The sequence below is a fragment of the Primulina tabacum genome, chromosome 9, assembly GCF_025594145.1.
Source record: "Primulina tabacum isolate GXHZ01 chromosome 9, ASM2559414v2, whole genome shotgun sequence".
NCBI lineage: Eukaryota > Viridiplantae > Streptophyta > Magnoliopsida > Lamiales > Gesneriaceae > Primulina > Primulina tabacum.
The window spans coordinates 14,666,118-14,693,798 of record NC_134558.1 but is presented as its reverse complement, the minus strand read 5'-3'; the positions used below and the strand labels follow the sequence as shown (position 1 = coordinate 14,693,798).

Below are 27,681 nucleotides of genomic sequence, written 5' to 3'. Positions count from 1 at the left end.
GACTGAGGCAAATCCAAACGATAAGCGCAAGTCCCAATACGCTCAACAATCTCGTAGGGACCAATGAAACGAGGTGACAACTTACCTCTCATACCAAAACGAACAACACCTCTAAACGGAGAGATTCTCAGAAACACAAAATCTCCAACTTGAAATTCTAGAGGTCGACGACGTCTGTTAGCATAACTAGCTTGACGATCTTGGGCAGCTTTCATTCTCTAACAAATCAACTGGACTTTATCATGCATTTCCTGAACAATGTCAGGTCCAGTCAACTGCTTCTCACCAAATTCATCCCAACAAAGAGGTGATCGACATCGTCTGCCATACAAAGCTTCAAAAGGAGCCATACCAATAGTCACCTGGAAACTGTTGTTATACGAAAATTCTACTAGTGGTAAAGCTTCCTTCCAACTGTCTTTAAAATCCATGACTACAGCTCAAAGCAGATCCTCGAGTGTCTGAATCGTACGCTCTGTCTGACCATCTGTCTGAGGATGGTACGCAGTACTCATCGCAAGTCGTGTACCCATTTATTTTTGGAAACTAGTCCAAAATTTTGATTTGAAACGAGGGTCACGATCTGAGACTATTGCTACTGGAACTCCATGAAGTCTCACAACATTTTCAATATACAGACGAGCCATTTTCTTGTACGAATATGTCCTCTCATACGGAATAAAGTGTGCTGATTTATATAACCTATCGACAATCACCCGAATGGCATCGAAATGACGAGAAGTATGTGGCAAATGCGTGACAAAATCCATAGCCACGTGCTCCCAGTTCCACTGAGGAACCTCAAGGCTATGCAGTAATCCTCCAGGTCTCATTCGTTCCGGTTTGACTTGCTGACAGATCATACAACGAGACACAAACTCAACCACATCCTTTTTCATATTCTTCCACCGAAAATGAGGCTGTAGAATATGATACATTTTCTTGCTTCCTGGGTGGATACTATATCGAGTACAATGAGCTTCTTTAAGGATGGCTGTACGCAATTCAGGAATATCGGGGACAACCAATCTACCATTCAACCGAAGAAAATCATCTAAGTGAATTGAGAAACCAGATTGGTGTCATTGAGATACTAACTCATAAGATTTCAGAACTCGAACATCAGTCTTCTGAGCTGACTTTACAATCTGAATCAACTCTAGCTCAACAGAAATCTGAGATACACAAACAGCATTACCTTGGATTTGAAAATCCAACCCAGAAGTGCAAATATCCTCTCGTAACTTAGAAACATGAATCGAGGATAAATTAATATCAACAACCTTACGAATCAAAGCATCAGCAATGACATTCACTTTTCCCGGTTGATACTGGATCTCACAATCAAAATCTTTCAAAAGATCCATCCAATGTCTCTGTCTCATATTCAGATCTGACTGAGAGAATAAATACTTCAAGCTTTTGTGATCAGAATAGATTACAAATTGCTCCCCAAACAAATAATGTCTCCAAATCTTGAGAGCAAAAATGATAGCAGCCAATTCCAAGTCATGAACAGGATACTTAGACTCATGCGGTTTCAACTGACGAGAACCACAGGCCACAACTCTGCCATGCTGCATCAGAACACAACCTAATCCTCTATTTGATTCGTCGGTACAAACAACGAATCCTGCAGAACCACTTGGAATGGTAAGAACTGGTGCAGAAGTCAATCTCTTCTTCAACTCGACAAAAATTGACTGACATTCATCAGACCAAATGAATCTCTGATTTTTCTTAGTCAGTTGAGTGATAGGTCTAGCAATCTTTGAGAAATTTTCAACAAATCTCCGGTAATAACCAGCTAAACCCATAAAACTACGAATCTCTGGCACATTGGTCGGCCGTGCCCAATTCAGAACTGCTCCCACTTTACTTGCATCGACAGAAATACCATGTTGAGATATGAAATGGCCCAGAAATACAACTTTATCCAACCAAAACTCACACTTGGATAGCTTGGCGTACAACTGTTTCTTTTGAAGAATTCGAAGAACTAATCTCAAGTGTTTGGCATGCTCTTCCTCGGACTTGGAATAAACCAGAATATCATCAATGAATACAATCACAAAAAGATCGAGATATTTACAAAATACTCGATTTATCAAGTCCATAAACACAGCAGGAGCATTGGTCAAACAAAAAGGCATAACCAAAAATTCAAAGTGTCTGTATCTCGTGCGAAAAGCTGTTTTCGGCACATCTTCTTGTCTAACTCTCACTTGATGTGTAAGGCCTGAGATTTATTAGTCTTCATTGATGCGATATTCAAAGATATGAGAATGCATGACATGTAATGAGAAGCAATAAATGAGATGGGGGAAGGAGAGACATGAAAAATTAGAATTTTGAATGAAGGGCAGACCGCACCCACTGTCCAAGAAAGATTGCACCCGCGGTTGATGGACAGAGAGTTGAAAATTATTTACAGAAATGACACCGCACCCGCGGTTCAAACGTAACCGCACCCGCACCATGAAAGATACCGCACCCGCGGTGCATGGACAGAAAATTGGTCATTTTTACAGTAGGTTCACCGCACCCGCGGTCTTATATGTAGCGCACCCGCGGTCGTCGATTTTGGAAAATGAATAGACTGCCGAAGCTTGAGCGCACCTGCGGTCTAGAGGGAGCGCACCCGCGATGATGTATACGAGAAAGCCACCTTTGTTTCTTATGATGACACATGGCATATATATATAGAATTGTGCTGAGTCTTCATTTTTTAACACTTCCACCAGCTGAGAAACGAAGGAGAAAAGGGTTCCAAGCTTTCTTCAATCTTTACTATTTGATTGTGTAAGATTTACTTATCCAAAAGTTAATCCAAGCTTAAATTCTTGTTCCTCACTTCAAAGGCTACAAGAGGATGTAAGTTTCATTCATTTCCTGCATGATTTGAGATATTGATGTTGGGGAAACTTGGATATGCTTGTAGATATATGTTTTTATGATTATAAGCAACGATTATTCGCAACAGGATCGAAGAAATGGTACCGTATGTAATTGTTATTAATTCCAGCATATGTATGATTTAACATGTTCAGATTATAGAGTTAATGTGTATTATGAAGAGAAAGGTGAATTGTTGATATTGATTACATTGTGTTGATTTATGAGTTGATCGGTATATCGACAATCCGCCGTGATGCCGTCGAATTGTATTCAGAGTGAAGATTGAGTCCTATATGTATTGATAGAATACACTTTGATCATGCCATTTCAGATTCTATTGGCAACTTTGATAGCGAGACTTCGACTATGACAGATTGTGCGACGAAAGGTATAATTTATGTTTTGTTTGGGGAAGACACAACTCAAATGAGATTCAATTTGAGTTTTATCAACCAAATCACATACTAGAATTGTTGTCTATCTTTTGATATGATTTTGATTTGTTTATAGAATTATATTTAAATCTCTTGATATGATGATGCCTTGTTTATAGAGTTATATTCAAGCATTTGAGATAGGAGAGTCATTGGCAGATTTGCCAAACTAGACGTTCGGTGGTATCGGCGCTTCGGATCAGATTTAATCCGATTGTAGACATTCGATACAGACAGTGCCAAAGTCTAGGAATAAGACGTACAGTTACCCCGATTGGGAGGGTAGGTGACAGACAGTGACATCTTATTTACACCGGGATCCCTAGAGTAGAGTCGAGTCGAGTCAGGACATGATTTGATTTGAATTGCATGCTCATATAGATTTGTTTCATAGACTATGGAACCCATTGTTATTGCTTTCATGCATGATTTATGATTATGTATTAGCATGCATACATGTTTTATACTGGGATTTGTTTTCACCGGAGTTTCCGGCTGTTGTTATGTCTGTATGTGTGCATAACAACAGGTGGGGCAGGATCTGGGTCACGACAGAGATGAGTTCGAGATAGCGTGGTGACTTCGGGCGCAGAAGATTACTAGTTGTTTCTTACTAGACTTGTACTACATGTGGTTGTAGTTTGTATTAAACACTGGTTTGTATGAATGTATTAGAACAAGACATGTAATTATGTTTATTGAAAAAAAATGAAGAACTATCTTGTGCTTGTTTGTATACATTTGAATTAATGTTAAAAAGCAAAAATTTTGACCCACATTTTTGAATAAAGATCCGATTAATCCCGAAAAGAATTGAGTTAGAGCCCGGGTTCCCACAACAGGTGGTATCAGAGCGAGGTTCCTTTAGATTGAGATAAGATATGATGAGCGGGGTAGATAGATCTTCTTCCTTGCTTTTGATGTGCTAGCATGATTTAATGATTTCCCTATTATATGTTATATTGTATCTGAGTTGATTTACATCACATAATTTTCGAGACTGAATCAGAACCGATTCTGGATCAATGGCATATGATCAGAGGAGGACTGAGACAGATTGTATAGACTGTGTACTAATCTGTTTGATAATTAGATTATGCCGCCTAGAAGGATACCACAACCAGCTGTAGGGCAAGTGCTAGAACAGGGTAGTACGTCAGGTACTCAGATGGATGTTATAGCTACACCTATGGAAACCTTATTGAAGAGATTTCAATCATTCCATCCTCCGACTTTAAAGGGCACGGAAAATGCAGTGGATTGTGAGAGCTGGTTAGACGATACAGAGATGTTGTTTGAATCTCTGGCTTATACAGACGAACGGAGAGTGAAGTTGATTGGGCATCAATTACATGAAGTGGCAAAAAGTTGGTGGCTTACAACGAAACGAGCCCTGGAGCATAGAGGTATCGATATTACTTGGAAAGTATTTAAAGATGAATTTTATCAACGTTTCTTTCCAGTCTCCTATCGAAAAGACAAAGGAGCCGAATTTGCCAACTTGAGACAGGGGCAGTGGAACATAGAAGAGTATGTTGCCAAGTTTTCTTCCTTGCTTCGATTTGCGCCACACGTGGCAGGAAATGATGAAGCGGTCGCCGATCAATTCATCAATGGTTTAAATCCTGACATTTTCACCTTGGTGAACACGGGACGACCCAATACCTTTTCTGAGGCAATGAACAGAGCGAAGGGAGCAGAGGCTGGCTTGATTAGGCAGCGAGGGGCTTCCTATAGTTCTCACAGTCAGAGACTGCCACAGCCCACCGCCCAGTTTCCACCACCTCCTCCTCGATTTGATAGTGGAAGCAGTAGTAGTGGCAAGAAAGATTTTCTGAAAGCAAAGGGCAGACAGTTTAAGAAGTCAGGGAGCAGTTCGTCGAGCTCCAGTGGGTCAAGACAGAGAGGTCCTGGCCAGAGTGCAGAGTATACTTGTGTTTATTGCAGTTCTTGTGGTGGTAGGCATGCCACTGAGCAGTGTCAGGGAGTGATGGGCAGATGTAACATATGCAGGCAGCAGGGACACTGCTAGAGTTTGTCCCCAGAGAGGTGCCCAGAGATTTCAGAGTGCAGGGTCATCTACATCAGTGACTCAGCCTGAGAGGCAAGCTTCGTCTGTCCATTCATTCCAGCCCACGCCTACACAATCCCAGCCTAGAGCCAGAGGTGGCCAGACAATGAGCCAACCTCCCAGACAACAGGCTCAGGTGTTTGCTTTGACGGAGGAACAAGCCCAAGATGCACCAGACGATGTGATTGCAGGTAACTGTTTTCTTTGTGGTTATCCTGCCTATGTATTGATAGATACATGTGCATCACATACATTTATATCATAACGTTTTGCATTGCTACATGCATTGCCTGTTGAGTCATTGTCTACTGTAGTGTCTATTTCTTCTCCGTTGGGAAGTGGTCTTGTATCTGTGACTACAGTTAGAAATTGTATATTACAATTCGAGGGTCATGAGATTGACTTGGATTGCATTGTTCTTGGTTTGGCTGATTTTGATTGTATTGTTGGGATTGATATCCTAACCAAGTACAGAGCCACAGTAGACTGTTTCCACAAGATCGTCCAATTCAGACCTGAAATGGCAGAGAAGTGGAAATTCTATGGGAAGGGTTCCAGATCTCGGATTCCCTTAGTGTCGGCATTGACTATGAGTAGATTGTTGCAGAAATGAGTAGAGGGATTCCTTATTTATTCTGTAGATCTACAGAAATCGAGCCCGGCATTGGCAGATTTGCCAGTAGTACGGGAGTTTGCAGATGTATTTCCTGACGAGATTCCAGGGTTACCTCAAGTACGAGAGGTTGATTTCAGTATAGATCTTATGCCAGGCACTATTCCTATATCTCGAGCCCCGTATAGGATGGCGCCGATAGAGTTGAAAGATTTAAAAGCACAATTAGAAGATCTTCTAACCAACTGTGGGGACCCGGACGCTAATCATGTTCTTAATCATAATTGGGACTAATTAATCAATTATAAAACAGGGTTTAAATTTTTTTTTTTAAAAAAATACGGAACGTAGTGAAATAAAACATATATACATCTCAGTATAAAAGTACAAGTCCTGTACTACATACACTTATTCAACTAAGGTTTAACAGCTAATATCAAGTGTCCAACCCTATCTCTAATCCAAGTCCGGAGCCTCCACTCTAATCACGATCTCTCTTCATCTTCTCAACCCTGAACCTGTCCCACCTGTTGTCATGCACACATACAAAACAAGACAACAGCCGGATAACTCCGGTGAGAATAAATCCCAGTATAAAAAATGTAAACATGCAATCATATAAAAACATTTACAAAAGCATTTAACAAATATCATTCACATGCAGCCAATCAATAAACATGAATGATATAAAACTGTAAATCAACTAGTCATCACAGACTCGACTCAAACCACGCGTCGTCTCAGACTCGACTCAACTCTAACCTAGGGATCCCAATGTCTGGATATTGATAATTATATCGAATCTCAGTCGATAGGAATGAATCAACCCTAAACGGCATCAATATAATTCATATATCCAGTGTCTGGGCGAAACAGCCACAGAATTGACGAATCAGTCAAGAATTAAGCGAATCAGCCAATAACTGGACGAATCAGCCAGTAATTAAGCAAATCAGCCAAAGTTTAGACGAATCAGTCGATAACTAGACGAATCAGCCAATAACCAGACGAATCAGTCGGTGACTTGGCGAATCAGCCAATGACTAGCGAATCAGCAGTCAATACATGCATACAGTAACTAGGCGAATCAGCCGATGACTAGCGTATCAGTAGTCAATACATGCAGTGGCTATAAATCAATAGATTACAAACATCAATCTCATCAATTACAAATATCAATGTAATAGCTAAGTATGTGATTTAGGGAGACTCGAGTCAAACCTCACTCGAGTTGTGCAATCCCAACTCAACATTAATTTATACTTTTCTTTCTGATACTCTGACTCTGTCGAAGTCTCGAACTCAAAGCCTGTCAATACTCAATCTGACAATACCAATATCGAGGGTACGGTATCAATACACCACTCAATCAATACTGGATAGAATCAGAATTCAATCAAATTCTGGTTCAACGGCATAACATCATAATCTCAATATATCCAGCCATACCATATCAGTCAGATATCAATTCTAACATCTTATACTCGATAATCACTCAATCTTGATATCAATTCTTACTCAACTTAACTCTAAAAATCATAACAATTTCATATGGTATTTGTTCTTCAGTCCGGTTTCGATTATACGATGTCTAACATGCCAAGAACATCATATATGAATTATATCAGATTCTGACAATACCATAATTCCAAAACATATCAAAACGTATCAAAATTTACGTCCAGTTGTAGTCTACGTCGATAGGAACATAGTACTGAAGTCGGATTCAAAATCGGATAGATGGATTTCTCCCAAAAGGCGTAAGGATTTTCGGAGCTTCTCTGAATCTTCTCTTTCTTCGTTTCTCCCTTCGTTTCTCTTGTCTGAAGAGGAATGTTATATATATATATATATATATCTCGTGCATGCAGCAAGGCAAATGGCACATTCTTCACGCAACACGTCTCGCGCATATGCGCGACATCAACCGGCGCATATGCGCGAGACCTTATGTCTCGGCGCGTGTCTTCCCGACTGCTGGCGCATATGCGTGACACATTTCCGCGCATATGCGCCCAACTCTCTGGACTCGGCATTCCTGAATACGCCTGCTCGCGCATATGCGCGTCATGTCTCGCGCATATGCGCGAGACTTGTTGTCTCGGCAATCACCCCACATACTTGCCTCGTGCATATGCGCGCCCCTTCTCGCGCATATGCGCGAGGTGTTCTGTCCTCGCGACGGATCTTTCGCTTGTACAGGCTCGCGCATATGCGCAAGGTCCTCTGCCCATGTCGCGCATATGCGCGCATCTGTGCCGCGCATATGCGCGAGGGCTACTGTTCCTCGCACATTTTCATGCATTATCTCGTCTTTCCCGGTCCGATCTTTTCCGTCTATAATCATATCAATTATCCCCAAATCATTTCAGATTAGTAGGATAAAACTCTCGGGCCTTACACCAAGGGATACATTAGATCGAGTGTGTCTCCTTGGGGCGCACCAGTGCTATTTGTACGGAAGAAAGACGGTTCTATGCAATTATGTATTGACTACCGGCAACTGAACAAGGCGACGGTAAAGAACAATTACCCATTGCCTCGCATCGATGATTTATTTGATCAGTTGCAGGGATCCTCTGTTTATTCCAAGATCGATTTGAGATCCGGATATCACCAATTGAGAGTTAGAGATGTTGACATACCGAAGACAGCATTCCGAACCAGGTATGGACATTATGAGTTTGTTGTCATGCCTTTTGGTTTAACGAATGCTCCAGCGGTGTTTATGGGATTGATGAACCGTGTCTTTCAGAGGTATTTGGATGAGTTTGTGATTGTTTTTATTGATGATATCTTGGTTTATTCTAAGAATCTGAATGAACATTCCAATCATTTGAGAATTGTGTTGCAAACATTGAGAAATGAAAGCTTATTTGCTAACTGTCAGAGTGTGAGTTTTGGCTGAGACACGTTGTCTCCTTGGGTCATATATCATATCTGGAGACGGTATTTCTGTAGATCCGAGTAAAGTTGAAGTTGTGGTCAGTTGGCCGAGACCGACTTCTGTGCCAGAGATACGCAGTTTCATGGGTCTGGCAGGTTACTATCGACGATTCATTAAAGATTTCTCCAGCGTTGCGAAGCCAATTACCCAGTTAACACAAAGAATGCGCCATTTGTGTGGTCTGCGGATTGTGAATCCAGCTTTCTAGAGTTGAAGAAAAGGCTGACCAGTGCACCTGTCTTGATGATTCCTTCAGGTACTGGTGATTTCGTTGTATATTGTGATGCATCTCACAGAGGGCTGGGATGTATTCTTATGCAACGAGGTCATGTGATCGCATACGCCTCTAGACAGCTGAAGCCACACGAGATTTGATATCCCATTCATGATCTTGAATTGGCGGCGATCGTATTTGCATTGAAGATTTGGCGTCATTATCTTTATGGCGAGAAATTTGAGATCTACTCTGATCACAAGAGCCTGAAGTATCTATTTTCTCAATCAGAATTGAATATGAGACAGTGTAGATGACTCGATTTATTGAAAGATTTTTATTGCGAGATCAAATATTACCCAGGGAAGTCAAATGCAGCAGCAGATGCCTTGAGTCGAAAGGTATGTGCCCTATCCTTATCGACGATAGGTGTTTCGAATTTAGTTGAGGATTGCTGTTTGTCTGGTTTAGCATTTGACACAGATAGTAGACCGCTGAGACTTGCTTCGATTCAAGTTGAGCCAGATTTGATTATGAGGATTAAAGAGGCACAAAGAACTGATCAGAATGTGCAGAAGTTGATTCAGATGGTCAGATCAGGACATTAGTCTGAATATCAGGTACATGATTTTGTTCTGTATGTGAATAACCGTATTGTAGTGCTAGATGTTCGAGAATTAAAACAACAGATTATGTCAGAAGCGCACTGTAGTCGGTTCAGTATTCATCCTTGTGGCAGGAAGATGTACAATGATCTAAAGACACAGTTCTGGTGGAAACAGATGAAGTCAGATATTGCAGAATTTGTGTCTAAGTGTTTAAATTTCCAACAGGTGAAGGCTGAGAGAAAGAAGCCCGGAGGTTTACTTCATAGTTTGTCTATTCCAGAATGGAAATAGGATCACATTTCCATGGATTTCGTGACAAAGTTACCTCGATCATCCCGGGGCTGTGACGCGATTTGGGACATTATTGACAGATTGACCAAATCGGCTTGTTTTATTCCATACAGAATGACATACAGACACGATCAGATGGCCGAGACCTATATCAGAGAAGTAGTCAGATTGCATGGTGTTCCGAAGTCTATCGTATCAGATCGTGATCCACGATTCACTTCACACTTTTGGCACAGTTTGCAGCAGGCCTTAGGTACGACATTACACCTGAGTACTGCTTATCAACCTCAGACAGACGGACAGTCAGAGCGGACTATCCAGACTTTAGAGGTCATGTTGAGAGCTGTAGTGCTAGATTTCGGCACTAGTTGGCAAGATTCACTACCATTGTGTGAATTCTCGTACAACAACAGCTATCAAACGAGCATAGAGATGGCACCGTTTGAAGCATTATATGGCAAGAAGTGCAGATCTCCTCTATACTGAGATGATATATCTGCGGTACCAGAACTTGGGCCTGATATGATTCGTGAAATGACTGAGAAAGTAAAGATAATTCAGAAGAGGATGAAGACAGCACAGGATAGGCAAGCCAAGTATGCCAATATCAGACGTAGACCGCTAGTATTTGAACAAGGAGACAAAGTGTTTTTGAAGATTTCTCCTTTCAGAGGCGTTGTCAGAATTGGCAAAAGCGGGAGGTTGTCTCCTAGATACATCGGTCCTTATGAGATACTTGAAAAGATTGGCGATCGAGCCTATCGACTAGTTCTTCCTCCTTCTCTATCTGGAATACATGACGTATTTCATGTATCAATGCTGCGTAGATACATGCGTGATGCTTCTCATGTCATTCAGCCTGACGAAGCTGAGCTTAATCAGACTTTGAGTTATACTGAGAAACCGATACAGATTCTTGATCGGAAAGAAAAACAGCTCAAAACGAAGACTATTCCGCTAGTGAAAGTCCAGTGGAGTCGTCATGGCACTGAAGAAGCGACTTGGGAGACAGAAGCAGATATGAGACAGAAATATCCCGAGTTGTTTACATGATGTGAGTATTTATTCAGCTTTTGATTATATTGTTTTTCATTTATGATATGATTGATGGCCTGCGATTTCGAGGACGAAATCATTTCTTAGAGGGGGAGAAATGTAAGGCCTGAGATTTATTAGTCTTCACTGATGCGATATTCAAAGATATGAGAATGCATGACATGTAATGAGAAACAATAAATGAGATGGGGGAAGGAGAGACATGAAAAATTAGAATTTTGAATGAAGGGCAGACCGCACCCGCGGTCCAAGAAAGAGTGCACCCGCGGTTGATGGACAGAGAGTTGAAAATTATTTACAGGAATGACACCGCACCCGCGGTTCAAACGTAACCGCACCCGCACCATGAAAGATACCGCACCCGCGGTGCATGGACAGAAATTGGTCATTTTTATAGTATGGTCACTGCACCCGTGGTCTAATATGTAGCGCACCCGCGGTCGTCGATTTTGGAAAATGAATAGACTGCCGAAGCTTGAGCGCACCTGCGGTCTAGAGGGAGCGCACCCGCGGTGCTGCATGCGAGAAAGCCACCTTTGTTTCTTATGATGACACATGGCATATATATATAGAATTGTGCTGAGTCTTCATTTTTTAACACTTCCATCAGCTGAGAAACGAAGGAGAAAAGGGTTCCAAGCTTTCTTCCATCTTTACTATTTGATTGTGTAAGATTTACTTATCCAAAAGTTAATCCAAGCTTAAATTCTTGTTCCTCACTTCAAAGGCTACAAGAGGATGTAAGTTTCATTCATTTCCTGCATGATTTGAGATATTGATGTTGGGGAAACTTGGATATGCTTGTAGATATATGTTTTTATGATTATAAGCAACGGTTATTCGCAACCGGATCGAAGAAATGGTACCGTATGTAATTGTTATGAATTCCAGCATATGTATGATTTAACATGTTCAGATTTGAGAGTTAATGTGTATTATGAAGAGAATGGTGAATTGTTGATATTGATTACATTGTGTGGATTTATAAATTGATCGGTATATCGAGAATCCGCCGTTATGCCGTCGAATTGTATTCAGATTGAAGATTGAGTCCTATTTGTATTGATAGAATACACTTTGATCATGCCATTTCAGATTCTATTGGAAACTTTGATAGCGAGACTTCGACTACGATAGATTGTGCGACGAAAGGTATAATTCATGTTTTGTTTGGGGAAGACACAACTCAAATGAGATTCAATTTGAGTTTCCCAACCAAATCACATACTAGAATTGTTGTCTATCTTTTGATATGATTTTGATTTGTTTATAGAATTATATTTAAATCTCTTGATATGATGATGCCTTGTTTATAGAGTTATATTCAAGCATTTGAGATAGGAGAGTCATTGGTAGACTTTCCAAACTAGACGTTCGGTGGTATCGACGCTTCAGATCAGATTCAATCCGATTGTAGACATTCGATACAAACATGGGCGAAATCTAGGAATAAGACGTACAGTTACCCCGATTGGGAGGGTAGGTGACAGACAGTGACGTCTTATTCACACCGGGATCCCTAGAGTAGAGTCGAGTCGAGTCAGGACATGATTTGATTTGAATTGCATGCTCATATAGATTTGTTTCATAGACTATGAAACCCATTGTTATTGCTTTCATGCATGATTTATGATTATGTATTAGCATGCATACATGTTTTACACTGGGATTTGTTCTCACCGGAGTTTTTGGCTGTTGTTATGTCTGTATGTGTGCATAACAATAGGTGGGGCAGGATCTGGGTCACGACAGAGATGAGTTCGAGATAGCGTGGTGACTTCGGGCGCAGAAGATTACTAGTTGTTTCTTACTAGACTTGTACTACTTGTGGTTGTAGTTTGTATTAAACACTGGTTTGTATGAATGTATTAGAACAAGACATGTAATTATGTTTATTGAAAAAAATGAAGAACTATCTTGTGCTTGTTTATATACATTTGAATTAATGTTAAAAAGCAAAAATTTTGACCCACATTTTTGAATAAAGATCTGATTAATCCCGAAAAGAATTGAGTTAGAGCCCGGGTCCCCACATGATGGTACCCAAAACGAAGATCAATCTTAGAATACACCGAAGTACCTTGCTACTGATCAAATAAGTCATCAATCCTAGGGAGTGGATATTTATTCTTGACAGTAAACTTATTCAGTTGTCGATAATCAATACACATCCGCATCGTACCATCTTTCTTCTTGAAAAATAGAATCGGTGCACCCCACGGTGAAGAACTCGGACGAATATAACCTTTACTTAACAAATCCTGCAATTGTTCTTTCAGTTCTTTCAGCTCAACAGGGGCTAAACGATATGGTGCTCGAGATATGGGTTCAGTTCCTGGCATTAATTCGATCCTGAACTCAACTTCTCGTTCTGGTGGAAAACCAGGAATCTCTTCTGGAAACACATCAGGAAACTCACAGACTACAGGAATATCAGAAATCCGTCGCTCATCTTGTGATAGGTCCACAGCATAAACTAGAAAACCTTCATGACCAGAATCTAACAATCGATTCATCTCAATGGCAGAAACTAGAGGAATCTTGGCTTGAAAACCACGACCATAGAAATTCCATTTAGGAGCAAAGCTAGGCCTGAAACGAACTATTCCTCGATAACAGTCAACAGTGGCACGATTTGCAGTCAAAACATCCATACCAACGATACAATCAAAGTCATGCATAGGTAGGACTATGAGATTCAGATACAGAACATTTTCATCGTGAAACAAAACCGCATTGAACACCACATTATCAGTGATAATAATTTTTCCCATCGGAGTAGCAACAGATAGATATGAATCCATACTAGTGGTGCGAAGATCATGCGAAACAACGAATGCATGAGAAACAAAGGAATGAGATGCTCCAGTATCAAATAACACTCGTGCTATAAAACCACATACATTACAGTTACCAGTAATGACAGTACCTGGAGCTGCCTGAGCCTCATCCTCAGTCAAGGCAAATACATGAACAGATGACTGATTCTGTTGACCACCTTGCCCTCTGCTCTGATGTGAAGGGCGAATAGGCTGATGGGAAGACTGGGACGCTGCTGGAATTCTATTAATTTGAGCTCCACTACCTGCCTGGGCTGATTTCCCCGTCTTACTAGGACATACTCTAGCAAAATGACCCGGCCAACCACAATTATTACAAACCCCTTGAACTCCAACACACTGATTACTGGAATGCTTGCCCCCACAGTGATCACAATAAGGTCCACTATAACGATATCCACCACGGTTCCCTGAACTCCCTGAACTCGAAGAACTAGAACCAGGCTTCTTAAATTGCTTCCCACGTGGACGAAGAGATGCAGAACCAGATGAACTGAATTGTTGCCTCCCCGAATGATGATGTTGGGTAGGAACTCGATTGCCACTCCTCTTAATACTAGCTTCAGCCCTTTTTGCTATTTCCACTGCTTCAAGATAATTCAGTGGCTTACCGGTAGAAACAAAAGGGTACAGATGATTGTTCAATCCTTCAATGAAACTCTCAACAACCGCAACCTGACTTGCAGCAACATGAGGAGCATATCTCAACATAGCATAAAAAGAATCTGCATACTCCGCAACTGACATATCGCCTTGTTTCAGGTTATGAAACTCAGAAGCCTTAGAACTGTAGAATGATGGAGGACAATAACTCTCATTAAACTTCAGCTTGAATATATCCCACGATGGAACAATCCTCTGAGCTTCTAAAGTCATTAATGTAGTAGATCATCACATTTTGGCACGATCTTTCAACTGATGCACAGCTAATCTCAATCGACACTCTGGAGGATACTCAATCAAATCAAACAATTCCTCAATCTCAGAAATCCATAACTCAGCTTTCTCAGTTCCCTCTGAACCACTGAATCGAGGAGGATGCATAGAATGGAAACGCGCAACTAACTCATCCATCCTAAGCTGCTCTAGATGATCAGCAGCTTCCTCAACAAAAGTATCATCAATAACACGGACACGAGGTCTACCACGTCCACGACCTCGACCTTGAGCTAAATCTCATCAGCAGGAATTTCTCCACCTCCCTCCATTCTATACGATAAAACATCAAAACAATTAGAATGGAAGCAAACAAATCATATATTTACATAAACCTGCTGTCAAGTAGCATACACAGGCGCAACAACCATTTTAGTGCCAATACTCGAGTGTCCTAGACTCTAGTTCGAGCGTATCCCAGTTTACGCTCTCATACCATGATGTGAGGCCCATTTACTCTAACGACAATTAATGATCAAACAATAATGGTCTGATTTAAAACTGCAGCGAAAAAGGTTTAAAATACTTTAAAACGGACCTCAGGGCCTAAAAAAATTTCGGCATGACCTCCCCGTAAGTAGGACATCCCGAAAACTCAAGCAGCATTCTATATCAAAATATACTTTAAAACAAAACCAAAGTCAACAACCTATAGCCGCACTGGCCAGGAATAACCAGAATTTAAAACTTACCAAATACTCGCCAGATCATTAAAATCACAGAGTCGCCTCAGAACATAACCAGAACAACCAAATATCAATAAAGATACACGGGGCATCTTCCCGACAAATAAACTACAATACAAGACTGAACAAACTCAAGACATACATATAGACCAACTGGGAGACTCCACTGAATAGAACCAAGCAATCCAACCTCAATCCCGAGCTCCACTGGCGGAACCTCGGCCTGATGCTGCAAAACGACTCGGGAGATCTACCATGGTGCCCAATAGCAACCACAGCAGCCCCCCAAGTAAACAACTGAGGTTAGGATTCTGGTATGTAACAGTTCAACAATAACAACAATAAACATTAATCATGCATAATCATATAATAAAATGTAATATGCAATGCATGAAAGGCTCAACGAATAACCGGGATAACAGGAGCCAACAAACGGTACGATAACAACTGTAATAATGCTCGAGCAACAACAAAGGGGAGCTACATCGTCATGCAGCTAAACCGCCCTGCCAAGTATGTGAGGTATGCCAAGCTGTGCTGAATAACACTCTTGACTCGGCCTCCATACAGCTGATACGATATAACAAGATGGCACAACAAAACAAACTAGATGACACAATCCCAGCGCTCACCTCAAAAGGCTGCACTAACCACGGGATTGTTCAATCACATCTACGGTCTCATGTGTATAGGCCTATCAGCCACACAATGATCCCGAGATAAACAACAGTGCCAGATAACAACGGATATCAACAATGGGCTAACAAGAACGATAGAGCTCAACATGAATGCCATAACAGTATGCCCGATGCTAAATGCCAATAATATGTCACAGTAATAAACATAGATCACAACGAAGCCATTTAACAATTTCCAACAGCCAACAAGTCATACACCCGATCAATGTAACACGGAATGGCAATTAAACATAATTTATGTTTTACCTTCGTATGTTACCGAGCTGTAACATACCTATACCGAATTGAAACTCCAATATCAACTTCTCTTCAAGACTCTCAGCCTAAACAAAACCACAATAAGCCGATAATGAAAACTACATTCCACACCAATGTCCGATTTGGCACAAAAGAGCATAAAATTCATATCTCGCTCAATATTAACTCAAATCAATATCCGCCAATTGGAAATGAAATATAACTCAATTATCTAAGTTTCTCCAGTTGAAACCATCATCATAATCTCAGTAGATTATTCTCAGAATTTCCAAGAACACACTGCGACTTACGAATTCGCGGACAGAATCTCACACACTGAGCAGTTCCAGAAAAACAGGCATAACTTGCTCAATTCTTAATGAAATTTAACGAATCTTATATCATTACGAACAAAACACATAGCTCTACAACTTTCTTTTTAACCAAAAACCCAGAATAGGAGTGCAAACATGCCATAAACCCGAATTACAGTAGGTGTTGTACACAGCTCCAACACAAAATTTCATTTTGACACGTATTGGTAGAAAAATCATATCAAATCCGTTTCTTATCCAAATTCGATGATTCTAGCGGTTATAGAAATCTAACAAACAGAGCTACAAGTTCTATTTAGGTCATTTCTACAAATTCAAATTACAAAAATCACAGCAACCCAAAAACTCTCACCCAAAACTGGAAGAATTCGCGCAGAAACATAGCACAAAAACAGCAGCTTCGATCTACCCGAATCCTTGCTCAAACTTCGCGATTTTTGACTTGAATCGATGCCTAGGATGTTAGGAAGACACCCCTTCAGACCAATCGAGATTTGGACGCCGGACAGAGGAGTGATTGCGATTTTTCCGCACCCGCTACACAAGTGACGGGAATGGAGTTGGAGAAAGCTTCTTTCTTCTATCTTTCCTTCTCTTATTTGGAAAGTTGTGTTTATGCATATGTATTTTTATATATTGTGTATTTGGTTACTAAAATAGTAACTCAAGCCCATTTATCCCGGTCTGTAATTATTTTGCTCTCGTGTGTTATTTAAACTCTATATGTATTTTATATCGTTAAATTCTCCGATATTCTAAAATACATATTTTTAACACACTTTTTGAATTTATTTTGCATAATTAATTATTTTAATTTACAACTCAATAATTATTCTAATTATGCCAAAATTATCGGATAATTAATTACGGTGCCTTACAACTTTAAGCACCGAATTTGACTTGGCTCAAAATAAAAAACATGTAGGGAATTGTCTGTAGATGAATTTGGCCATTTGGTTCACCTCATTTCGTTAAATATTAAATTATTTATGATTTTTTTACTATAAGCTGGTCATAGTAAAAGTAAATCTGTCCTTCTTTTGATATTTGCACAATTTGATCATCTTCACGAACTTTTTAGGCAATCATGTCTTCTTCAAAGTTGTCGATAATTTCTCAAGGATTGCAAACATATTTGAATCACCTCCATTTGAATTTTGTAGCTTGAGTTATCACTATTTTACCAACACGTAGAAAACCTGAAAATAAAACATATTTAGTAAGATATTTAAATATAAACAAACATTACTAAAATAACATAATTTTATAATTTTAATGAAACTTAAATTTTAAAATATAGGTTTTAACATATAATAAATTATTAATTTTAAGATTCATCACACCCTCACACTATCTTATTACTAGTCACTTAGTAATAAAATAAAATTTATCAGAAAATCACAACATATATTCTTTATTCTTTTTATATATTCAAATATACAAACATATTCATTTTAAAAACAAAATAATATAACGATTTATATATATATATTTTTTCGTTTAATATAATAATATATAATTTGATGTGTTTTTATTATTATTTTTATTTCCCATAATATATAAAGTAACAATATATATATAATTTTTAAATTTCTAAATTTTTTATAATAATATAGTCAAAAAGATAATTCACACCACCCACCATAACATGTATAATATCAAGAATATAATTGTAAAAGTCTCAACTCCATATATTCTTTCAGGTCAAAATATTTAATGAATAGTTAGTTTTCACTCATGAAGTTGGAATGAATATTAGCTCTCATTGAAAAAGACTAAGTATTAAAGCAGACAATTAAATAAAATAATATTGAAAATAAAATAGGAAAATTTACAAAGAATAAAATCCTCTTTCTTTTGTTTTTTTTTCTCTTCTTTTGTTTTTTTTTCTTTCTTTTGTTTTTTCTTAAATAACGTGACTGCAAAATTTTACAATAATATAAAATTTTTTATCCAAACATTCTACCATAAATATCTATATATATAAAAACATTATATAACGGATACATCCAACTACCTTTGAAACTAGCACAAACAAATCTTTTTGTTTGTTTGATTCTTTTTTTTTAAGATCATATTGATAGTTGTTTTTACAACACATTGATAGTATATCAATCAAATCTAGAAAAAAATAAATTACAATGAATAAAGTACTTTGCAGTCCGTTATTTATTTATTTCTTTTTTTCTTTTTTCTTTTTTTTTGAATAAATATTATTTTTTTTAGGGGAGTTATATTCTTGTAATTAACTATTTTTCAATAATCAATAAAATTTTATTAATTGTTTTCTCATTTCTCACCACTTACACACAAAAAATGTGTGAGTATATATTATACTTTTAAGAAAAAAAAATTCTTTCAATTATACATGTTAACAACTATACAAACCATATATTTTAACTATATTCTCATAAATATTTTAGAAATTATTTTATTTGAAAATACACACAATTATATATATAAATATATATAAATAAATAAACACATCTATTATACATTTTATATTAATTGATCAAAAAAATTATACATATATAAATTGGTACATATGAAAAACTAATTTTTGTTTTTAGTCTGTAATTTGAATATAATGAATATTAAAATCTAGTGTATTGTGATTTTTCAATAATTATTAACTAATGCGTCTCAGGTGCATTTTACTGACACCTTACTTGACATTGAACTAAAAATTATTAATATTATTACTATATATAAGTATATATTTTTATTTTAATAAAAAAAAAACTAAGAGGAGAAGAAGAAAACATTATTCGTACCTTAAAAAAGACATTAAAACATACCGTTGAATCACAAGTTTAGCATCACATGAATTTTCTTTTCTTACTCTTGGATGTTGGCCAATTAATTTGAGATAAGAATGGATCTGGTTCATGACTAAATCCTTGCAGTAAATCAATAAGTTCACCTTCACTTGTAGCAGAAACTAACATCCTTCGTGAAGTTAATGAGAGAAATCTCCGTTCAACAACATCATCAAGAAACGATAACAGTTTATCATAATAATTGTTAACATTTAACAAACCAATTGGCTTATTGTGGATATTTAATTGTGGCCAGCAAAGAGTATGAAATATTTCCTCCAAGTACCCAAACCTCCTGGCAAAGCAATGAAAGCGTCTGAATGTTCAATCATTTGAGTAATTCGTTCACACATGTTGTCCACTTTCATTTCTTCTCCTATTGTTGGTCCAGTAAGATTGGCTAAAGTAATCGAAACAATGCCTAAGACTTCACTTCCACCTGTATGCGCAGCTTTAGCAACTTTTCTCATGAGACCAACTTCACCACCACCATATACCAAATGAATCTTTTTTTCAGCAAGTGTTATTCCAAGCTTTTCTGCTACTTCTTCATAAATTGAATCTTTTCCTGCACTAGATCCACAAAATACACAAATATTTTTGATTTTATTTACCGTGGACGTTGACATGTTTAGAAATATGTTTTCTGTAATTGTTAGATCACATCATATGAATTTATAAGGGTACCATGCCAAAAGTCAATATTTGAACAAGAAATTATTATTAATAAAAAATAAAAATGACATAAAATTAAAAAACATATATACAGCATAGTTGTGATTGTGACTCACATCTTCCTCTGATTTTACGTTCAGTAACGGCTTCAACGCCTTCTATGAGTCGAGGATATGCTTCCCATCCAATTTTCTTATAAATTGGCAAACATGGTCTTTTAACGTCAGATTCCCAAGACAAAATTGTATATATATATATATATTTATATAAACTACTTATCATAATAGATATGTGTTACTACAGTAGGATCTTTGTAAGGCTGATTCCACCGTCCATATTGATATTCCTCCTGTTGAAATTGCCACCATAGTTTAAGAAGTTCATTTTGCACGTACCCACTAGAACGCGTATCAAGAACCTCTAGAAAATTATCCAAAGGCTCTTTACTCAGACCATTCTTAATGAATAAAATTTTATCTTCTCTGTTCATTGATGTCATTCCAACATTTTTTCATTTTCCCTTACAAGTCCACCTTGCACATCTATTACATCCACCTATACGTTTAGCTCTTCGCTTTTTGGCATATGTGCTTTTACCAAATCCTGGCATATGTCTTAATATTATTATTTCACTTGCTTCCCCAACCAATCGGACTTTTGCTTGAATTATCAAACGGACATCATTCGGTATGCCATAAGACATCATCAACCTTAGTCGTTCACATCTTGCTTTGTATATTTTTTTCAGCGCATTATCTGGTAAACAAGCAAAATATTTACGAAGATTCACAATACATGTATCCATTTTATTATTATTATTATATATTTTTCAATTATTATGGGAAAACTGAAGAAACCGACTTAGACAGTCACGGAGTACCGTTATCCGCCACTTAACCGGGAAATGAACTAGAATCTGCAAAAACAGAATATGAAAATATCAAACAACTATTATGGATCATATAAAGGCATAAACTCATCATTAAAAATTTCATTTTCTATAAAAGGCTTAAGTCTTTGCCCATTAACTTTAAACACATCATTATTTTTAGGATTTTCAATATCAACAGCACCATGAGGATAAACAAATTTAACTATAAACGGTCCTGACCATCTCGATCTTATTTTTCCTGGAAATAAATGCACACGAGAATTATAAAGTAAAACTTTTTTTCCAATTTCAAATGACTTTCTCATAATATTTTTATCATGAAAGGCTTTAGTTTTATCTTTATAAATCTTTGAATTTTCATATGCATCATTTCTTAATTCTTCAAGTTCATTTAATTGCAATTTTCTTAATTTATATGCATCATCTAAATTAATATTAAATGCTTTAATTGCCCAATAAGCTTTATGTTCAAGTTCAACCGGTAAATGAAAATTCTTACCAAAAACTAACCTATATGGTGACATCCCTAATGATGTTTTAAATGCAATTCTATATGCCCATAATGCATCAGTTAATCTTAAAGACCAATATTTTTGAGTTGGATTAACTGTTTTTTCTAAAATTTGTTTTATTTCTCTATTTGCAAGTTCAACTAGACCATTACTTTGAGGATGATATGGGGTAGATACTTTAGGTGTAATGCCATATTTTCTTAACAAAGAAGAAAATGATTTATTTATAAAATGACTTCCCCTATCACTAATTATTGCTCTAGGTATTCCAAATCGGCTAAAAATAATTTCTTTTAAAAATTTTATAACAACTTTATGATCATTAGTTCCACATGCAATTGATTCTATCCATTTTGAAACATAATCAACAGCGACTAAAATGTAGGTAAATCCAAAAGATAATGGAAATGGACCCATAAAATCTATCCCCAACTATCAAATATTTCAATAATTATGATTGGATTTAAAGGCATGAAATTGATCCTATCTTCTGACAGTTTTCACAAGATTTGCAAAATAAATGCGTATCTTTTGAATAAAGACGGCCAATAAAATCCACATTGTAAGATTTTTGTAGCAGTTTTATTGAATGAAAAATGACCTCCACATGCTTCAGAATGACAAAATTTAATAACATTACTTACTTCATTGTCGGGTATGCATCGTCGAAAAATTTGGTCAGGACAATACTTAAACAAGTAAGGATCATCCCAATAAAATTTTTTAACTTCTATCAAGAATTTATTCTTATCATGTGAATTACAATGAGAAGGCATTTTATTTGTCAAAAGAAAATTTACAATGTTAGCAAACCATGGCATAATAGTAGCATAAAACAACTGATCATCTGGAAAATTTTCATTTATTGGTATTTCATTATGAGATGATTCAGTCATTATTCTAGATAAATAATCGGCTACGATATTTTCTTTTCCTTTTTTATCTTTAATTATAATATCAAATTCTTGTAACAATATCCACCGTATTAATCTTGGTTTAGCATCTTGTTTATTTGATAAATATTTTAGGACAGAATGATCAGTGTAAACAATAGTAGTAGAACCAATTAAATAAGATCGAAATTTATCTAATGCAAATACTACTGAAAGTAATTCTTTTTCAGTAGTTGAATAATTTATTTGAGCACTATTTAAGGTTCTACTAGCATAATAGATTGCATAAGGTTTTCCTTCTTTTCTTTGTCTTAACACAGCTCCTATAGCATAATCACTTGCATCAGACATTAATTCAAATGGCAAAGACCAATCTGGAGGTTGTAAAATAGGTGATGTAATTAAAAGATAAATTATTTTTTTAAAAGCATTTTCACATTTCTGAGTCCATTCAAATTGTGTATCTTTTGTTAAAAGATTTGAAATTGGTTTAGATATTACACTGAAATTTTTTATAAATCTTCTATAAAATCCTACATGATCTAAGAATGATCGAACTTCTTTAACCGTTTTTGGTGATGTTAAATTAGCAATAACATCAACTTTGGCTTTATCAACTTCAATTCCTTTTTCAGATATCACATGTCCTAAAACAATCCCAGATTTAACCATATAATGACATTTTTCCCAATTTAAAACAAGATTTTTTCCTTCACATCTTTTTAATACTTCTTCTAGGTTTCTAAGACAATTTTCAAATGAGTTTCCAAAAACAGTTATATCATCCATAAAAACTTCTACAAATTCTTCAATCATATCACTTAAAATACTTAACATGCATCTTTGAAAAGTAGCCGGAGCATTACATAAACCAAATGACATTTTTTTAAATGCAAAAGTTCCAAAAGGACAAGTGAAAGTAGTTTTTTCTTGATCTTCTAATGATATAGGTATTTGATAATACCTTGAATACCCATCAAGAAAACAGTAATAAGAATTTCTGCTACTTTTTCTAGAATTTGATCTAAAAATGGTAGTGGAAAATGATATTTTCTAGTTGCATCATTTAATTTTCTATAATCAATACACATACGCCAACTAGATGGATCCTAGCTTGTAATAACTCTCCCTTTTCATTTTTTATAACAGTGATGCCTGAATTTTTAGGTACTACTTGTGTTGGACTTACCCATTTACTATCTGAGATTGGATAAATAATTCTAGCATCTAATAATTTTAATACTTCATTCTTAACAACTTCCTTCATATGTGGATTTAACCTTCTTTGTGGTTGTTGATATGTTTTAGCATTTTCTTTCGAGTGAATTCTATGTGTGCAAATTAAAGGATTTATACCTTTTATATCTTTCAAAGTCCATTGAAATGCATTTTTATATTTTTTAAGTAAGAAAATTAAATCTTCTTCTTGATTTGGTAAAAGAGTGGAAGAAATTACAACAGGGCATGTTTTATTTTCACCAAGAAATACATATTTCAATTCTAATGGTAAAACTTTTAATTCAAGTTTTGTATTATCATCTTCTTTAAAATTATTTTCAGACTCAAAACTTTCAATTGAAAAAACTTCAGATTTTTGATTTTCTTCTTGTATATTTTCTTCCACAGTTGTTTCTATTTCATTATCACATTCATTTTCATTTATACTTGGTTGTTTACATAAATTGAACACATTAAGTACTAGAGTCATATTTCCAAAAGACAATTTCATTATTCCATTTCGACAATTAATTAAAGCATTTGAAGTTGCTAGAAATGGTCGTCCCAATATTACTGGAATTTCATTATGTACTTCTATTGGTTGTGTATCCAAGACAATAAAATCTACAGGATATATGAATTTATCAACTTGAACCAACACATCTTCTACAATACCTCTAGGTATTTTGATTGACCTATCCGCCAGTAAGAGAGTAACAGAAGTGGGTTTTAATTCACCTAAATTAAGTTTTTTATAAACTGAATGAGGAAGTAAATTCACACTTGCTCTCAAATCTAACAAATCTTTTTTAATTTTATTTTCTCCAATAATACATGAAATTGTTGGACAACCAGGATCTTTGTATTTTAAACTTGAATTATTTTGTAGAATAGAACTTACTTGTTCAGCGAAGAATTCTTTCTTTTTCACATGCAATTTTCTCTTCACAGTACATAAGTCTTTTAAAAATTTTGCATAGGAAGGTACTTGTTTAATAGCATCTAATAATGGAATATTTATCTTTACTTGTTTAAAAACTTCATAGATATCAGAATCACTTTTTTTTTTTATGATTTGTTAATGCATGAGGAAATGGTGGAGGTTTATTTGACTCATTTACTATTTCAGATGATTTATCATTCACCATATTATTCTTAGAATTTAAGGTATCATCATTTTCAAAAGTATCAGGATTATCATCCTTACTCTTTGATTTTAAATGATCCTTGTTTTCATTACTATATGGATCATTAACTATTTTACCACTTCTAAGGGTAATAACAGATTTTATTTGATCATTTTTTCATTTTTTAGTTCTTGATTTTGATTTTTAGGATTAGGTTGAGGTTGAGATGAAAATTTTTCTTTTTCATGAATATTAAGTGCAGATGCAAATTTTGCAAGAGTTTCTTTCAAATCACTCATAGATTGACTGTTTTGAATATTGATAGACTCTTGCTTTTGGATAAATGCATGAATTACATCTTCAAAGTTTTTTATTGGAGATATAACATAAGGAATATAACCTTGATGATTTTGGTTATTTTGAAAATATTGTTGTGAGGGTTGTGCATTATTATCATTCCTCCAACTAAAATTTGGATGATTTTTCCATCCAAGATTATATGATTGTGAAAAAGGATCTAATATTGGGTTTTTATAATTGTTAACATAATTTGCTTGTTCATGGAGACATTCTTTAAATGAAGGTAATGTTGGAAAATCTTTTGTAGAATGATCATGTGTATCACATATATGACAAATAATTTCTTGAATACTTTTTAATTGACCACTCTTTTTCATTTCTAATGACTCAATTTTTCTTGCTAAATATGCAAGTTTAGCTTGAATATCTGTATCGTCTTTAAGATTATAGATACCACCCCCATTTGTTGAATTATTGATTTTAGTTGTTGGTGGTTCTATTGTGCCTATATTATCCCAATTTTGAGCATTTTCGGCTAATGAATCCAAATACTCCATAGCTTCATTTGGGTTTTTATCTTCAAAAGTTCCATTACACATGAATTCTATCATTTGCCTATCTTTAGGTATAAGACCTTCATAAAAGTGAGAAACTATTCTCCATGTTTCAAAACCATGATGTGGGCATATATTAAGTAATTCTTTATATCTATCACAACATTGATAAAATGTTTCTCCTTGTTTTTGAGAAAAACTTGTAATTTGTCTTTTGAAAGAGTTTGTTCTATGGGAAGGGAAAAACTTTTTGAGAAATTGTTGTTGCATTTCTTCCCATGATCTTATTGAACTTGATCTTAAATTTTGTAGCCATGTTTTAGCTTTATCTTTTAAAGAAAAAGGGAAAAGCTTTAATCGAACTATATCCATGCTACAATTTTGATCATTATAAGTGTTACAAACTTCCTCAAATTCTCTTAGATGTAAATATGGATTTTCAGAATCTAAGCCATGAAAATTTGGTAAAAGTTGAATAATTTGAGGTTTAAAGTGGAAAGTATATGCATCATGAGGAAAAACTAAACAAGATGAGGCACTAGTTCTAATAGGATTCATATGGTGCCTAAGTGTTCTTAATTGATCATGTTCTTGATTATTATTATTATTATTATTATTATTATTATTATTATTATTATTATTATTATTATCTTGATTATTTGAATTATCATCCATGTTTAAATTATTTTCAGATACTCGAATAAGTCTACCATTTTTTTTTTTACTCCAAATACTCATACAAGTAAAAACAACACAATACTTATAAATAAAACATAAATAACAGATATAAACTTAATTTATACCTCCCCGGCAACGGCGCCAAAAACTTGCTACTACTTAAATTATAATTCACCCAAGTGTAGGTTGTCTGCAAGTAATATATTTCGTGAGTACGAGATCGATCCACAGAGAGGTTATTTTTAGTTTAAATTTATTAATTTATAAATTACCAAATTCAAGAATGAAGTTTACAAATTATAAATTTTGTCAAGGCTCAAGGATTTATTCTTGGTTTATGTAATATTGTTTAACTAAAAGTAAAACAAAGGAAACCACCATAAATAATGGTTCCAAGAAAAATTAAATAATTAAACACAGCATATAATATAATATAGTTCCCACTATAGAAAATACCGAATTAACCGATATTTTATATATGGTACCTATGATTATATATATAATTATATAAATATATAATTGCATAAATTAAATGTTAAATTAAATCATTATATTTCATGTAGAACAAACGGCAGAGCCACGCTATTGCCTAAATGAAACATAGGATTTAATAAATTAGTTGCGATAAAGTAAAAGTTAGTTGCGGGAAAGTAAAAGTTAAATGGAAAAAAGTAAAAGTTAGTTGCGATAACGTAAAAGTTAATTGCAGTAAAGTAAAAGTTAGATGCGAAAAATAAAAGTTAGTTGCGATAAAGTAAATGTGAGATTGTTAGATGTTAGTATTAAATCATAATATTGCATTTAGAACAACCGGCAGAGCCACGCTATCGTTTAAATGAAATATATGATATAAATATATAAATATATATATATATATACATATATATATAATATAACAATAATAATAATTGATGAAATATTTATTGTATCAAAATTAAACAAAAAATCAAGATAACCACTTCAATGGTATCAAGCATTTGATGTAAATTGATGATAACAACAAATAATTCATTTTTATACCTACAATAAAAAGAAATTAGCTAAATGAAATGAAATAAAGAATGAATATACAAAATATAAACAATTTTACTTCACCAAGAATTCATCCTCTTCACCTTGACCTAATAGATTAGCTTGCCATGAGCTTAC

At 35.6% G+C, this 27,681-nt stretch overlaps 1 protein-coding gene and 1 non-coding gene across 2 annotated transcripts; one reads left to right on the top strand and one right to left on the bottom strand.

Annotated features, from left to right (window-relative positions):
• Positions 1-218: 218 nt before the first annotated feature.
• Positions 219-14,848, bottom strand: LOC142556935 (uncharacterized). Its single transcript, XM_075668423.1, has 5 exons — positions 13,378-14,848; positions 1,443-1,633; positions 1,099-1,331; positions 703-1,029; positions 219-321 (listed from the first exon to the last, which is right to left on the bottom strand). Exons 1-5 carry the CDS (start codon positions 14,846-14,848, stop codon positions 219-221), a joined length of 2,325 nt encoding a protein of 774 aa, XP_075524538.1.
• An 11,121-nt stretch (positions 14,849-25,969) lies between these two features.
• LOC142504665 (small nucleolar RNA R71) lies at positions 25,970-26,078 on the top strand. Its single transcript, XR_012804290.1, has one exon. It is a non-coding gene; the product is annotated as a small nucleolar RNA R71 (small nucleolar RNA).
• Positions 26,079-27,681: the final 1,603 nt, after the last annotated feature.

Excerpts from the sequence above, each read along its gene's own strand:
- LOC142556935 (XM_075668423.1), bottom strand. The coding sequence starts at position 14,848 with ATGACTTTAGAAGCTCAGAGGATTGTTCCATCGTGGGATATATTCAAG. Across the intron at positions 1,634-13,377 it reads GCAGGATTTGTTAAGTAAAG|GATTCGTTGTTTGTACCGAC; the intron begins GTTATATTCGTC and ends GTGGTTCTGCAG. Across the intron at positions 322-702 it reads ATTCGGGTGATTGTCGATAG|ACGATGTCGATCACCTCTTT; the intron begins GTTATATAAATC and ends TTTGTATGGCAG.